A 15,334-nucleotide genomic window follows, 5' to 3' on the forward strand; every position below is an offset into this window, starting at 1 on the left:
GACAGGTCCCGAGGCTTGGCTGCGGCTCTATTGGCTCTATTGTGGTCAGTCTGCAGGCCCATCAGTGTCTGGGGCCCCCTCCCTGCTGGCTAATTACCTGGGGATCCTGGCCCTGCCCAGCCTGCCCAGCCACTCTGTGGGGCCAACCGGGCCTCATGGGCCAGCTGTGGGCCCCGTGGGGGGTGTCCTCTTTGCAATGAGTAACCTGGATGGGCTTCCTAAGGGATGTTGTCAGAGGACAGAGGGTTGGCTCCCAGCTCCTTCAACTAACAGCCTGGGGAAAACTGAGACCCAGAGAGAGCTCTTGCCCAGGGTCACCCAGGAGGGTCAGGCAGAGCAGATTTTCAACCCAGACCTTCTGTCCCCCTGGGCCAGGGCTCCTCCTGGCAGAACAAATGGCCTTGCACCTCTGCTTTCCAGCTGCCCAAGGGCATGTAAGCCCACCCTCCCAGGCAGCTCCTCCCCTGCCGACCCACCCTGAGGAGCAGAGGCCATAGGCAGACCCTGCTGAGTTTGCAGCCAGGCTGGACAAAGGGTCGCCAGCCTGGGCAGGGTGATCTCCAGGGGTCACCACGCAGGCCAGAGCTGGGGCTTCGTCCCTGCACCAGACCCCTCCCCAGAGGATGTCCATGGAGGGGGCTAGGGGCTGTGTTCGGGCAGAAGCAGCCTTAGAGCACTGGCTTGGAAGCTGTGTTTCCAGAGCAAGCACCCTGGTTTTGCTTCGATGGTACATTACAGACGCGTAAAAAGAGCAAAGTTTTATAAAAATGCTTTTCTTCTTACTTTACATAAGACTGAGACAATATCAATTGTCCATTTGAAAGAATACTATTTTTATCTTTGTTTGCGGGAGGTCGGAAGGAACTATGAAGAGTTAAAGCCCCCCAGCTGCCCCCGGGGCTGTGGAAAGCCGATTTCTTTGGGCGTGCCAGCTCTCAGGGTCCCAGCCCCGCCCTCTGGGCCACAGACAGGCACTGGCTCTGTGAGGCTGTGCATCTGCAAAGGAGCCCAGCGCTGTGTTGGGCCCTCCAGATGGCAAACCTCCCACATTAAGGAGGGGAGGAGGGGCCAACATCACGTGCGTGTTCTCCGCACCTCCCAGTGAAAAGGGTGGTATTATTTCCTTTGGGGAGATGGAAAAAAAGCAAAGCTCAGAGAGGTTGGAGAACTAGCAAAAGTCACACCGCTGCCAAGTAGTAGAATCCCCCTTAGACCCTGCTGGGCAAACCCAACCTCTGTCTGACTCAGAGCCCGGGCTCTTTCCACTGTCTACACTGCCTTCCGTGAGGAATGGCATGTAGTCTGCATGTGGACAGGGCTTGGACCAGGGTGTGAGGAGCAGGGGGTTTGCCAGGAGGTGGGCCTCGGCTCACCGTGTGACTGAAGCAGCGGCAGAATGGACGAGCAGTGAGAGCAGCTGTGGAGCAGTGAGATCCCTGTCACCTGGTGTGTGCAGGGGCTTGAGAGCTTATGTCAGGGAGGGTGTGGAGGGGACTCCTCCTCACTTGTGCTGGACCAGCTCTCCTCCCAGGCCCCTCCCAAGTCTGAGGTCCCAGACTCTGGCCTTAGTTAGGACTTGCAGGGGACTAGCTCCATCCTGCCCCCTGGGGATGTCTTGTCACATTGCAGCATCTCTGCTGATCCTTGGGCCTGCCTCTGAGGTCTGGGGCATCCTCTAGGGAAAGATATGCGTGAGCGTCCAGCACTCAGCAGGCACCCAACGGGGCCTAGTGGAACTGAAATGGCCTGAAGCTCCAGTGGGTGAAGTGCAGTAGACCCGGGTTCTCAGAGTGACCTCCCCAGCAGCACCAGCAGCATCGCCTGGCAGCTTGGGAGAAACACACATTCCGGGCCCGCCCATCTTCTGAATCAGACCCCAGGGGTGGGGCCAGTGGTGAGCTGGAGCTGGCTCTTACTGGTCCCCAAGAGCAGACGGTGCACGTCTCTCCCACCGCCGAGTTCAGCGACTTCACTTTGGAAGCTTGAAATTGGCCGCAGAGGGAGTATTGACACCATGGAAATGGACAAGAGCTACAAGTCAGGACTGCCTTTCCTCTCCCCATCCGGTCGGTAAACAGTTGCCAGCACAACCATGGGTAGGTGGCTCCAAGTCATTTGTGTCTTAGCAAGCCCTCCAGAAGATTCTGTTCATGCTGAAATGGGAGAACCACTGATTTAGAACCAAAACGAGTAAGGCTGTGAAAAGGCTAGTGTCTCTTTCATGCCTACAGTCTGCTTTTGGAATGCCTACACTGTACAGAAGCTACAAACACACCCCCCCACCCCGCTCACTTTATAGAGACAAAATTGAGACTCAGGTCTCCTGACCCCGACTGGGCGCTTCTTCTCTCCGTGCACCACCCAAACTGGGGAGAGGCCAGGAGGCAGCCAGGGGAGGAGGCTCCCCAGGGACTAGGTCTGAGAAGCGCCTAGAAGCCTAGTCAGTCTTTAGAGTCGGGAATGGTAAGCAGTTTCACCCACAGGGAAGGTGGGGCGAGCCGGCAGATGGGGCTCCAGGCTCGAGAGGGAAGCACTTCGTGTTCATCCCCCGCTTCCTCCCCTCACGCAGACGGAGGCACCCTCCGTGGCATTCAGAAGGGTGCACACATCGAACATGATCCTAAAGTCAGAAATTACCTGATACCTCACCTTGCCCAGATTTGCCATTAATTAGCTGTGTCCCTTCCCACTTCCTCCGCCTCGCTTCCTCTTCTATGAATCCAGGTCAGCACCAGAAGATTCCAAGGCCCCTCCACCTCTCACACACTGTGGCTGCCCGCCTCAGCCTTTGTCCCTTCAACCAGAAACAGTGTGTGTGTTTTCATGTGCCCCATGTGAGAACACCTCTCTGAGGACCCTGTTCTCCCCCAGAGCAGTAACCTTCAGCCCACAGGGTGAAATGGGGCTCGAGGCGCCTCGGTCAGCATTGATTGGGCGCCCACTGTGTTCATTGATTCAGCTGGCAGATATCGAGATGTCCTGTGTACTGGAAATAGGACGCAGCCCCTGCCCAGGCGAGGCTCACAGTGTGGCGGCTCCCCTTGATAACCACCTGATTTCTTTCAGAGTGCTGACTATGTGCTAGGCACTCTGATGAGAACTGGGCACGGAGATCTCAGTTCGTCCTACAAACAACAACTCTGGAAGTGGGGGTTATTAGCTCCTCTAAGGAGAAAACTGGAACTGTGAGAGGCTGAGTAAGTTGCCCAGGAAGCAGTAACTTGCTTAGTAAGTGTCAGAGCTGGGTTTCAAATCCCCATCTCTCTGACTCTAAGACTGTGCTCTTCCCTAACCGCGCTGCCTTTCCCCTGCTATGCAGCTGGGAATGTGGGGGTCCCACAATCGCGTGGCTCTCTGCCCTCAAGGAGATCGCAGAATGCAGGTGTGGGCGTCACTATGGACTAAATGGGGATGAATGAGCCCGTGGTGTTGGTAGAGACCTTGGTCATGGTTAGGGAGGTGGAAAGGGGAGGCGCTGCTCTTGTGTCCAGGAGCCTCTGGTCCTTCCCCAGCAGCCTCCACCCTGGGCATCTGGGAGTAGCTCTGCAGGGGCTCAGCCGAACCCCGATTCCACGTCCCCAGGGAACACAAGGCTCCACCACTCTACCCTGACCCCAGTCTAGGAGCATTTCCCCAGGGTGCTCACTGCTCTCAAGCTCTCCCAGAGAAACGGATCCCGTACACACAACCCCGCAGTTGTCAGGGGTCACGTACGCTCCTGGACATGCTACCCTGGCCAGGACCATCCCTGGTCCTGGGCCACCTTCTCCAAGCCCGGCCCGGAGCCTGAGCAAGCCCTCCCTCTCTCCAGCCCATTCATCTCCTTTCCAGCCAGTCACAGCCTCCTGGGATGTCAGCCTTGCTCTTCCCTCGGGCCTCTTCACGAGAAACCGCCATGCCCTCTCTGCTCTTCACAGGCTAATCGGGACCTTCCGCATGGTGCTGCAGAAGGTGGTGGAGGAGAACCACGTGGAGGTGACCGACACGCTGATTGATGACAACAATGCTATCATCAAGGTGGGTGTGCCCCAGAGAGTCCCTGGCCTTGCCCATTATGGGGTCACCTGGGGGCCTGCTTCAACCCCCCCCCAACAGGGCGTGGTCTGGGGAGTGCCCCTCATAGATGGTGAGGTGAGGCAGGAGGAGGAGCCCCGTGGCGTGGCCGGAGCCTTGGGGCATGGCAGGGTCTGCTGCCCCAAGGCGGACATTGCAGCCCTTCCTGCAGTGAGAGTACAAGAGAAGAGTGGCTGGGGGATGCCCTCCCTTCTCCACTGAGAGGGCCTGCCATTTGGACTCAGCTCAGGGGTCACTAAAGAGGCCTCTCTGGTCATGTGAAGGTCACACTGAGCGCTGCTGGCCACTCCAGGGCACAATCTTCGCTCTGCCTGCCTGTCTGGGCTCCTCTCTAAGACGAGCCATTCCAGGAGGGCAGGGACCTCCCTTTCTATTCCATTTGTCACATCTCATCCCAGCACTTCCAGCGTGAGCACACATACTAGTGATGCACAGTCCATAGGCACTCAATGCCTGTCCTCACAGTGGAAGGAAATAAACCAACCCAGGGGCCCAGGCCCAGGCCCTGCTGTGAGGCACCCGTCCCCTCGAGCTCATTCAGTTCACTCAGGGGCAGTATGGTACGGTGTTGAGGAACACAGCTCCAGGGTACAAACCTTAGTCAGGCCACTCACTCACTGTGTGACTTGAGCAGGTTACATGTAATCTGCAAAGTAAGCAAAATTATAGCATCTGCTTCATGGGATTGTTCTGAAGATTAAAAGAATACACAGAAAGTGCTTAGAACAGTTAAGCACATAGTAAGTGCTCAATAAATATACAAAATAATATTGTTAGCATTATTTCCTGACCTCAATTTACCCATGTGTAAAATGGAGCTGTACCGTGGGTCTTCCACCCGGGTCCTGTGTAATGTATGGCCCTACATAATAGTCAGCAGAGTAGCCTCAGGGGGCAGGACTGCAGCCACACGGAGCCAGAATGGGAAGAACCCCCTCTGAGGAGTGCCAAGGGTGGGGCGGAAATTCCCATGGTGCCTTGGTGTCTCAAGACACTTCCTTGCTGAGAACAAGGAGAGCATCTGAGGCTTCTCAGCTTGGCCCCAGCTGGGTTATTCTCTCCATGGACAGGTGCGGGCAGGAGAGGCTTCTGGAAATCAGCGGGGCTGGGGCCTCAGCCACCTTAGCAAGGGGAGAGGGGATGCAGAACAAGAGGGGATGCTGCGAACATCAGTGGGAATGGAGCACTTGGAGGAGAACATAGATGCCTGGAGGAGCAGAGTGTGAGATAAGAATAGGAAGTGAGATGAGAGAGAACTGGGCAAGTGGGCAGGGATGAACAGCCAGTCAGCTCGTGACCTGTGTTTCTAGAATCAGATCTAGCAATTCAGCTGAGGAGAAGACTTACAGATCATCTAGCCTGCCCAACTTCTGCCCATTTTTTGGAAGGGAACCCTGAAGTCCTGGACAGGGAATGGATTTGGTCAAGGTCAGACAGGTGGTCCACAGCAAAGCCACCACTGGGACCAAGGGCTTCCAATTCCAGGCCACCATTTTCCCACCACAACATACTTCGTCACATCAAAGGGCCACATTGACTCAGTGGAAAGGACATGGGACTTGGAGAGGGCCATCCTGGACTCAAATCTCAGCTCAAGCACTTCCTAGCTGTGTGACTTTGAGCAACTAACTTAACCTCTCTGATATGTTAGGTAGGGTAGGTTGAAGTGTTAAGAAGATCAAATGAGTTTACATTAAAGCATCTCAGCATGATGTCTAGCACAGTGAGGGTTCAGAAAGCATGTGCACCTTTTCCTTCCCTGGGGAAATCTAAGCGTGGGCATTCATGGGCCCATGCACTGAGTAAAGGCTGCCTGTGTGGGTCGCAGGAGCAAGTCACTCCCAGACCTGTGAGGAAGGGCAAGTGCATCTGGGAGCCCTCCCTGCACCCCTGTGGTCTGAGGAAGGTACTAGAATGAGTCTTCCCTGTGCACTGGTGAGAAACTAGAGCCGAAAGGAGGTAAGTGGCCCAAGGACACAGAGCAAGAGCTGAATCAAGATTCTCAAGTGCGTGGCCTGTGGCCAGGTTTGGAGCTCCACTTTCTCCCAGAGAAAAGCTCAGGGCACTCCCAGTTCCCTTCCTCCCCAGGGTAGGAGGGTGGGTGTCGGAGGAGCAGGAAGAAGTGCTGACCCCCTGTCTCTGGAGGCCGTCCAGGGCCTGGGCTCCTCTCCTGGAGGCCACACTCAGCTCCTGTCATCACGTCTCCCATGAGCATCAGGAGGAAGGGGCGGTCAGCTGGTTTCAGGCAGGCCACCCCTCTCCCCTGCAGGGTGCCCTGATTCTGAGGACGAGGGGGTGACCTACTCACTGGGGACCCTGAATGATCCTCTTGATTACGTATACAGTGGACTCAGAGAGCCCACCCCCAGCCTGCAGCTGGCTGGGCGGGCTCGCCCTCAAGGAAGAGTAGAGCCAAGTGCGGCAGGATCTGGGCTCTGGAGTCAGAGCCCATGAAGTTGACTGAGTCTGTGCTTGTCTGTCTTTCTGAGCCTCTATTTTCTCACCTGCAAAATGGGAGAGTGAGGGGAGGATAATACCCAGCTTGCCTTCCTCCAGTGAGTTAAGGGTGTGAAAGCACTTTGTAAACATCACAAAGCAGGAGAGGGTACCAGAGTATGATTGTTTTTGCTATCCCAGCTACTCACCACCCACCTCCCTCCCTCCAGACCAGCCTGTGCGTGGAGGTCCGGTACCAGGCCACAGATGGAACAGTGGGCTCCTGGGATGATGGGGACTTCCTGGGGGATGAGTCCCTTCAAGAAGAAGAGAAGGACAGCCAAGAGACAGATGGACTGCTCCCCAGCTCCCGTCCCAGCTCCCGGCCACCAGGCGAGAAGAGCTTCCGGAGGTAACAGGACAGGCCCTCTGGCTGCCCACTGCCCCCAAAGACACAGGGAGGATGCCTGGGGCCTGGTGCCCCGGGAAGGCCCCCCTAGGCCTGACTGGGCTCAGAGGACAGGGCTGAGGTGCTGGAGAGATATGCAAGAGGTGGGAGGACGTTTCTGCGGCACTCCCCCGCCCGCTCCCCACCCCGGAACTCACTGGGGAGGATCCTCCCCCTGCCCTGAGGGACACAAAGTTCCGGGACCTCTTGCCTCCTCAGAGAGAGGAGAAGCAGATGGAGGAGGCCTTGGCCTCCCTTTTCCGGGACCCAGCAGTGCCAGACCAGCCCCAGGCAGCCTGGCCTCCACCCTGGCCCAGTGCAAGCAGGGGAGAGGGGCCTCTTCCTGCCAGAGTGAAGCCAAAGGTCCTGGTTGGGACCCGTCCTCTCTTCTGTTGAGAAGAACTCACCCAGTTACCCTCAATGTCCAGGATTCACACCTGCAGGTGTCCTGCCACACACAGATGTCAGGAAGCTATGTCCAGGCCTGCTCGTTCCAAATGCACTTTTTTACAAAAAAGGGAATGAGATTGTACTACTCTAAGGGCCCAAAGAGGCAGGCTCTAGGCTGGTAAAACGTGGACCATAGGTTCCTAGCTCACTGGGAATAATGTGTAAGGCGCAGGTAAGTCAAGTGTGTGTAGAGGAGGGGGCGGGCTGTGAGAGTTGGGCATGCTCCCCTCCCATCGGAATCATCTCCTCCCATCTCCTTCCACCTTTCCGTCCCAAGTAAGAGGTATTCAGTCCCTGTTCTGAAAAAACACAGATTCTAAATTAGTGTAACTGAATTTTATACTTTTATTAGACGAATATGTTTTCCTTCTTTGTACTTGAACCACTACACACTCACACACACACACACACACACACACACAAACACACACACACAGATACAGGCTTTAGGCCTTGGGAACCAGGTAGGGACTAACAGCAATAAGGTCAAAGGAACCAGGCCTGTGGCAAGTATGACTGGACCTTCGACTTCAGGCTGTCCATGGGTCGGGCAGCATTGCCCGGGCCAGCGTGGAGCTTGTCTTCCTTACACTCCAGGCTAGGTGGGGTGGAAAGAGCATGCAATTTGGCCTCAGGAGCTCCAGGCATGAGTTCCAGCTCTGCCTCTTACCAGCCTTGTGACTCTTTACCATCTCTCCTAACCTGTACAATGGGGCCCAGAACAATGAGAACCCCCACCTTGTTGTTGGGAGAGCCAAAGGGATGATGGAGGGACAGGTCGTAACTGGGGTGTGAGCTTTGCCCCATGTAAGGGCTGATGACAAACAGGTTCTTGGCAGCTGGACAGTGCAAAGGGTCAAGAGTCAGGCTGGAAATGATGAGAGGAGGAGCAGAGACCCAGTGGGCAGCCAGGGGATGCTGACACAAAGAGCGCCATCTGGTACCTGCTCCCCCTCCTCTGTGCCCACATAGCAAAGAGCTTGGCTGCGGGCCGTCAGAGACTGCAGGTGGGCTCTAAGGAAGGGTTTCTGGGGACAAGATTGGAAGTCAGGTGAGGGCCAGCAACTGCAAGGAAAGGAGTGCTGGCTCTGAATCAGAAGAACTAAGTTCCGTTAAGTGCCATCCTGACTGCCATTAACTAGCTGAGTGACTTTGGGCAAGTCACTAAGCCCTCTGGGTCAGCAACAGGAATGGCTTAAGCATCCTGTCTCCCCTCCCCTCCAACTCCTACCCAGGGATGCTCTGGATCCCGTGGGTAGCACCCATGGGAAACTACTCCCTGGGAGCTCTTGACAGCCAAGAGGGTGGCCCTCTCTGGGCTGGCTGTAACTGAGGCAATGCCCAGCCAATTTCTCTCTGTCCTACCAGAGTGGGCCAGGACGTTGGTGGAGGGAGCGGTGAGAGGATGCAGTAAAGCAAGATGAGGATCTTTGGTCCCTGGACCCCCAGAGGGTCCTGGGCACCAGGAACATGGAGATGCAGAGGGCTCCTCCCATCCTTCCTCACAGCTGTGGCCTGGCTTTCCCACCTCTCCTAACCTTCCTATGGTTCTCCTGGGGCAGCAGCAGGAAGCAGGGGCAGGAGAAGGGGTTTTACCCCGGGACCAGGAATTGGGAGAGGGAGACAACCCCCACCAGAGCTCCTGTCTTGCTTGTCTTCCACTGCCCTGCGTTGGCGGGGCTGTGTGCACAATTTCCCGGCTGCCAGTCCAGACCCTGCGAGCACCCTGGTGGTGGGTGCCATTGCCAGGCTAAGCCATGCAGCCAGCATGCCAGCGAGAGGGAGGGACGGATGGGCCATTTGCTGGTGAGGAGAAAGTGAATGGTTTAGAGAATTTGGGCTTTTCTTGCAGTTTGATTCTGGCTGCCTATACGGGGCCAGTGAGATCTGGGTCAAGGAGTGCTGAGGTTCTGAGGGGAGCCTGGTGGTTGGCCTCAAAGCCCCAGGTGGTAAGTCTCACCCTCATCACCTAAGAGCCTGGCCGGCCAGGCCCATCAGCCCTGGGGTCTGGGAGGAAGTCACTGTCTTCTGGGCCAGAGAACCCTCCAGAAGGGACTTGGCCAACAAAGGGACAAGGAGAGGGAAGGGGTGTCTGTGCCCACCTTCTGACCCCCAGTCAGTCCCCCTTCCCTCACATCTGCTCCCTGCCCTCCACCCCTCCTGGGAAGGCCCAGGCCTTTGTAGATCAAGGCGCTCCATCTACAGGGTGCCCCTCTTGTCTCTCCTTCAGCCCATAACCAGCCAGAGGAAAACCTCTTTGCCGACAAGCAGCTGTCTCACCTGGTCCTCTGGCCTACAGGGGTGTGGCGTGAGGACCCGGTCCTCCTGCCTGACGTGGCTCGGTGGAGTGCTTCTAAGGGGGATGGTGTCCTGGTGGAGTAAGTGGGCAGGAAACAGCCTCCGAGCAGCCAGTCCCTGAGCGGCACTGGCAGGGACTCTTCCATGAATGGCAAAGGAGGCTGATGTGGGGAGGTCCTCTGGTGACCCCATGCCTCTCCCTCCAGGGCCTGGGTCCCCCCTAGCTGTGCTCCTGACATCTGCCTTCACCACTCCCCGGGAAGGGACCTTTGCAGAGGCTCCTCTCCTTAAGGGCACTCACTCCCAAGGCCTTAAGTATCTGCCCAAGTTGCGCCCATTCCACCTCAGGGGCTGTCTGCTGGCAGCTCTGCGTGAGCAGCCCCACCCCCCAACCTGCACCACTATTAGCCTTTCCTCCCACGGTTCATCCCTCGCAGGCCCTGGTAGCTGCATGTCCTCTGAGCCACTCTGCCTATTTCTCCAGTCCCTGTCCCCAAAGCAGAGACCTCTCATTTGACAACTCTGCAAAATACCCCCAGGAATGTGCCAGGAGCCATGTGGCGCCATGGAGACCACAGGGCTCAAGTCCCAGCTCTGCTCTTTGGAGCCCCACTTTCCCATCTGTAGGATGGGGGTCCCTGACACCTCACAGGAGTGTTGGGATTAAATGAGATACTACATATGAGTCGCCCAGTGCAGTGCCTGGCTTGTGGTCTGTGCTCAGCAGATGTCTGTTTCCTTCCTCCTCCCTCTTCCCAGTCACCATGTTACCCACCCCCAACATTTTCTACCCTGAGCAGTATCTGACCTTTTGACCCAGGCCCTGTTGCCAAGCTCCCTCTCAGCTCTGGCCACCCCTACACCAAGGGCCCTTCCCACAAACGCTGCCCACAGCTGGAGCGTCACAGCGTTCCCCTCACCTCCCCCAGCTGTCAGTGCTGCAGAGAAGGAATGAATTACTAACTCCAGGGGTGCTCTGCTCTCAGAAGCACAAAATCAGGGTTCTGGGCCCTTGTATGTCAGTATACATCTGCTGCAGTCTCTGAAGAGAGGAGACTTTGGCCCTAAACACACGTGCTCTCACACACACACACACACACACACAAGTGCCTGGGTGTTTGCACACACTCACATGCACACACCCGCTCCCCCTGCATGAGGCTGGGGAGCGGCACATGCTGCTGGTTTCTGGGTTCTGCGGCGGCGGCTCTCGGAGCCACATCTCGGGAAGAACAGAGAAAGGAGCCCCGGCTTTCATCCCACAGCTTTCATCCCACGGCTGCCCTGCTGAGACCCGGGCTTTCCCACCAACTCCTTGCGTTCTGAGACTCTCTCTCCTCCTTTTCTCCACCTGCCTGGCCCTCCTGCCCTCCATGGCCCCACCTCCTTCTGTTGCCCAGCCTCCCCTTCTGGTGTCCCTGGGAATGTAGGGGGTCCTGCAGGGCTCCTCTCTGCCAGGTCTCATCTGGAGGTAGGTAGGAGTGGGGGCCATTTTTCTTGTTCTCCTTATGGATCATTCTTCCTCGCCAGGAGAGACCCGTGGAAGCTGGGTACCTCCCTCCTCTGCCTGGGGCCCGAGCAGTGTGCACAAGCCTATGTGGATGGGCTCGGGACACCCAGCCTCACCCATAGAGTACTGCTTTATCAGGTCCAGTGGCCCCTCCCCAGCTGCCCTCCATCAGGCTGAGCTCCAGAGGTGCAGCAGCTCCAAGGAGCCAGGGTCAGGGCCATGCTGGGATTTGGGTGAAATGGTGCTCAGGAGACTCCTCTCAACCCAGCTGCTGCTTCACCTGAGGTTGGGGTTCCCTCCCACTCCCCACCCAGGGCTGACTGCCCAAGTGAGGCCTGGTGCCATGAAGCACTTAGGTCCCAGCAAACCCTGGAGCTCCCCAGCAGGCCGCCATATTGATCCTCCGCCCTGTGACAGCTTTTACGGGTGACAGGGAGCCACGGGAGTGGGAGCTTGAGGAAGAGGTGGCGTGAAGCCAAGGCCAAGAGACAAGGGCTCATAGAGAGCAAACGCTGATTGAGGAACAGAAGCTACCCGGCCAGGCTGGAACACTGGAAACACAATGTGGACCCTAGGAGGAAAGTCAGGCCCATCCAGGGCTTTGCGGAAAGGTCCCCTAGAAGGAAGGACTCCGCAAGGTCAACCCCCACCCCACCTCTTGCAGCTGAGTGACTGAGGGCAGGCTGAGCCTCAATCCCTCGTTTGGAAAATAGGATAATGACAACAGCCACCTCGTGAGATGATGGATGCAGTATGTCAAGGCGTGTTAGAGTTCTCAGCACATGGCCTCACAGTTATTATTCATGCTGGTAGTTGTCGTAATCGTGGTTGTAGTAAAATCACCAGAGTAATATTTTTTCACAGAAAGAGTATCCTTTTCCCTTCTCCATGTCCGCACTCAGAGTGTGGGCCTATGTGGACCCCTTGTCAGCCTGGAAGCCTGGAGTGTGTGCGGAGGGGGCAAGCTGAGCATGTGCCAGTGGTGCGTGCTGTGTGCCCGGGTTACAGTACATGCTCTGGCCTGCTGTGTGCCTGAAAGTCCCCACTGGGCCAGTCTGACACATCTCTGCAGTTTCAGGGCTAAACACAAAGGGAAAGAGAAAAAGCATCACCTTTTATCGTTCAGGTGCACAAATTCCATCTTCTCGCCCCACACCTACCTGCTCGCAGGTGATACACTTCCCCTTCTGGTTCCTCAATTGCAAGGATTTTCAAATTTTTCAGGGTCATAGAGCTCTTTAAAAAATAATAATTGGGGCCGGATCCATGGCCAAGTGGTTAAGTTCATGCACTCCGCTACGGCGGCCCAGGGTTCGGATCCTGGGCGCGGACATGGCACTGCTCGTCAGGCCACGTTGAGGCGGTGTCCCACATCCCACAACCAGAAGGAGATGCAACTAAGATATACAACTGTGTACGGGGGGGGTTTGGGGAGATAAAGCAGAAAAAAAAAAAGATTGGCAACAGTTGTCAGCCCAGGTGCCAATCTTTAAAAAAATAATAATAATAATAATTAATAAATTAACTAACTAACTAACCAACTAATTTCCCTCAAAACCTGGATTGATGATTCAGAGAAAGGCAGCCCTGCTTGGATTAATGTCGAGGTGGGGCCAGCACATCCATTTGGCCCTCATTCTGGAAAGCTCATTGGTGCCCCTGCTCCATTGGGGCAAGCCCCATGCAGCTGCCAGTGGGTGTCAGTGGCGGCCCATGGACCAGCAGGGCCTGGGGCCAGAGCAGGGCTGCGGAGACAGTCTCCCCTTCTCTGCAGCCAGCTGTTCTCTGCTCCATGGTCTCAGCCAATTTTAGCAGCCAGAGTCCTGGCTGATGTTAACCTGTTTGAAAAGAATTGCAAACTGACCAGCTTGCCTAATGGAAAGGAGAGCTGGCCAAAGCTGGACTTCAGCTGTGGTCTATCTAGGCCTTCGGGTCCTGAGCTGTCAGGGCATGGAGTCATCTACCTGGGCAAGGTCGGTGCCGGGACAGAATGTGAGCAGGGGAAAAAAATCACTAATTGTCATTTGCTTTCTCTTCTTCATCCTCATGGCCACAGCACCAGGCAAGCATCGAGAGAAATTTCCAGAAGGGTTTTCCAGGAGCCTTTCTAAAGAGGGAGAGGAGCACAGTTCTTGCCATGCTCTGAGCCCTGGAGCAGTAGCTCACCTACCACCACATGCCCAGAACCTCCTTGGCCCACCTTTCTTCTGAGGGGCCCTCAGAGCCTGGGAGCTGCCCACTGGAGGGGCACCCTCCACGCTCATCTAACCTTGTGTTCCCTGAAGCACCTGTGACCCACATTCAGAAATCACCAGACCTGGCCTTGAGATTGGGATAGTCGCCACCCAGCCCCACCGTGTGAGCCCCTCCCTTCTCTCCCCAGGGCAGAGCCCTGGGCCCTTGATCCCTGCCCAGCAGGCCTAGGCATGCTGAAGTGAGAGGCTATGGGAGCAAGGGGTCCCTGGGAGAAGGAGGACCCTGGGAAGTGTGGGGTCAGCAGGGCCAGGGGCTAAGTCTGTGAGTGTCTCTGGTCCACAGCCTCTCACACACATCCCCTTGTCTCCTCATTTCTTCCCCTACTCAGCAAAGGCAGAGAGAAGACCAAGGGAGGCAGAGATGGCGAGCACAAGTAGGTGTCCCAGGCCAGGGCAGAGCCCATGGGGCTCAAAGGCTCCTCACCACAGGGTGTGGATGTCGGGATGGCCCAACTCGGAGGGCTTAGGCATGGGCTGTCCTGCTGGAGCCAGCACAGAGGGATGGCACGGCGAGGGAGGTCTCTCCATCTGGCCATGGGGGGTGAGGGACAGCGAGTGTTAGGGTGGGGGTGGGCAGGTGGCCGGGCCTTCTGGTTTCCACTCCCTCTTCCCTCCTTTCAGTGTCTTAATCCTCCTCCACTCCCCTGTTCCACTCCCCTCTCCCGTGGGTCAGGCCCTCAGGCTTCCCTGTGAGGGAGGGTGTGACTGAAGGCAAAGGCGTGGGGGAGGCCCAAGAAGCCGCCTGCCCCCACAGAGTCAAGGCAGGGCTGGGCAGGTGGACATGCAGCCCTGGAGGCCCAAGGAGGACAAACTCTGAGCATGGAGTGACCACAGTGGGTGGCCAGAGCATGAAGCCCCAGAAAGCTAAGGAGAGGTGACCCCTCTCTGGTGGTCTTCACCATCTGCATTCCCCCAAAGGCCTCCTAGGGGGTGGAGCAATCAGGCGTTGTCTGGGAGAGGAGAGGAAGAGGGGGCAGCAGATGAGGGGGCCGGCCACAAGGAGTTGTAAAGGCTTAAGGCCTGGGCTGATGAGGAGGTCTCACAGACTCCCCCAGAAGCACAGGTCATCTCAAGGACTCTCTAGCATCACGGGGAATTCACAAGGGCAGTGGTAGTCAAGCTGACCATGCTGGAAGGGGCCTCTGGTCCAATGCCCTTTTTTACAAATGACAAATCTGCGTCCCAGAGAGGGAAAGTGACCTGCCCCAGAATAGAGGCAGAGCTGGGACTAAAACACAGGGAATCTAACTTCCTACCCAGAGTTTACAATAGGCCCTGGACTTTAGAGCACTTGATGGTAGTCTAAATTTAATTTAATTTTCCAAACACACCAGTAGAGCTGAAAAGCCAGGAATGTGCTCTTTATTTTCCAGGTATGGAAACTGAGCCCCAGAGATGATGAGAGGTTTGCCCAAAACTGGGGTCCCGGAAGTTAAAAATTAGTTGATACGAGGACATCATGGGGACATCAGGACTGTGTGTATAGGGGTCTGAAGTAAGCAACAGTGGCATGGACTTGGGGTATCTGCTCGCGTTAAGATCCCAGGGGCTCACAGCCTCATTGCTTTAACAAGAGCATATCGAGTTCCAACTCCCACTTGTTACACACGAGCAAAAGCATGATACCACGGCACTGATATGGCATGGGGAGAGCTCAGGCACGGAGACCTGAAGGGTCAAGGAGTTTGCCAGGTTCTGAGCAAGAAAAGAAGCCTCAGGCAGACCATGTGCCCAGCTTGGAGAGGAAGCCAGGGAGTCGCATCCTCGAGGGTGTGGGAAATGATGGCAGATGCTGAGCTGCGGGTCCCTCTTTAGGGAATGGTTTCAAGGGGTCAGGTTTCTGCATGGACACTAAAAAAAAAA

At 56.3% G+C, this 15,334-nt stretch overlaps 1 protein-coding gene across 12 annotated transcripts in view; it reads left to right on the plus strand.

Annotated features, from left to right (window-relative positions):
- OTOF (otoferlin) overlaps nt 1-15,334 on the plus strand; it is a 99,225-nt gene that overhangs the window by 37,230 nt on the left and 46,661 nt on the right. For 7 of the 12 annotated variants that reach the window (XM_070235750.1, XM_070235755.1, XM_070235751.1 and 4 more), the window contains exons 4-6: nt 3,918-4,017; nt 6,741-6,922; nt 13,801-13,845. In XM_070235750.1, coding sequence (XP_070091851.1) covers nt 3,918-4,017; nt 6,741-6,922; nt 13,801-13,845 — 327 coding nt within the window. The remainder of the gene's footprint in view (nt 1-3,917; nt 4,018-6,740; nt 6,923-13,800; nt 13,846-15,334) is intronic. The other 5 variants (XM_023619361.2, XM_070235752.1, XM_070235757.1 and 2 more) reach the window with 1 other exon arrangement.

This window comes from Equus caballus, chromosome 15, assembly GCF_041296265.1.
Source record: "Equus caballus isolate H_3958 breed thoroughbred chromosome 15, TB-T2T, whole genome shotgun sequence".
In the NCBI taxonomy this organism is placed as follows: domain Eukaryota; kingdom Metazoa; phylum Chordata; class Mammalia; order Perissodactyla; family Equidae; genus Equus; species Equus caballus.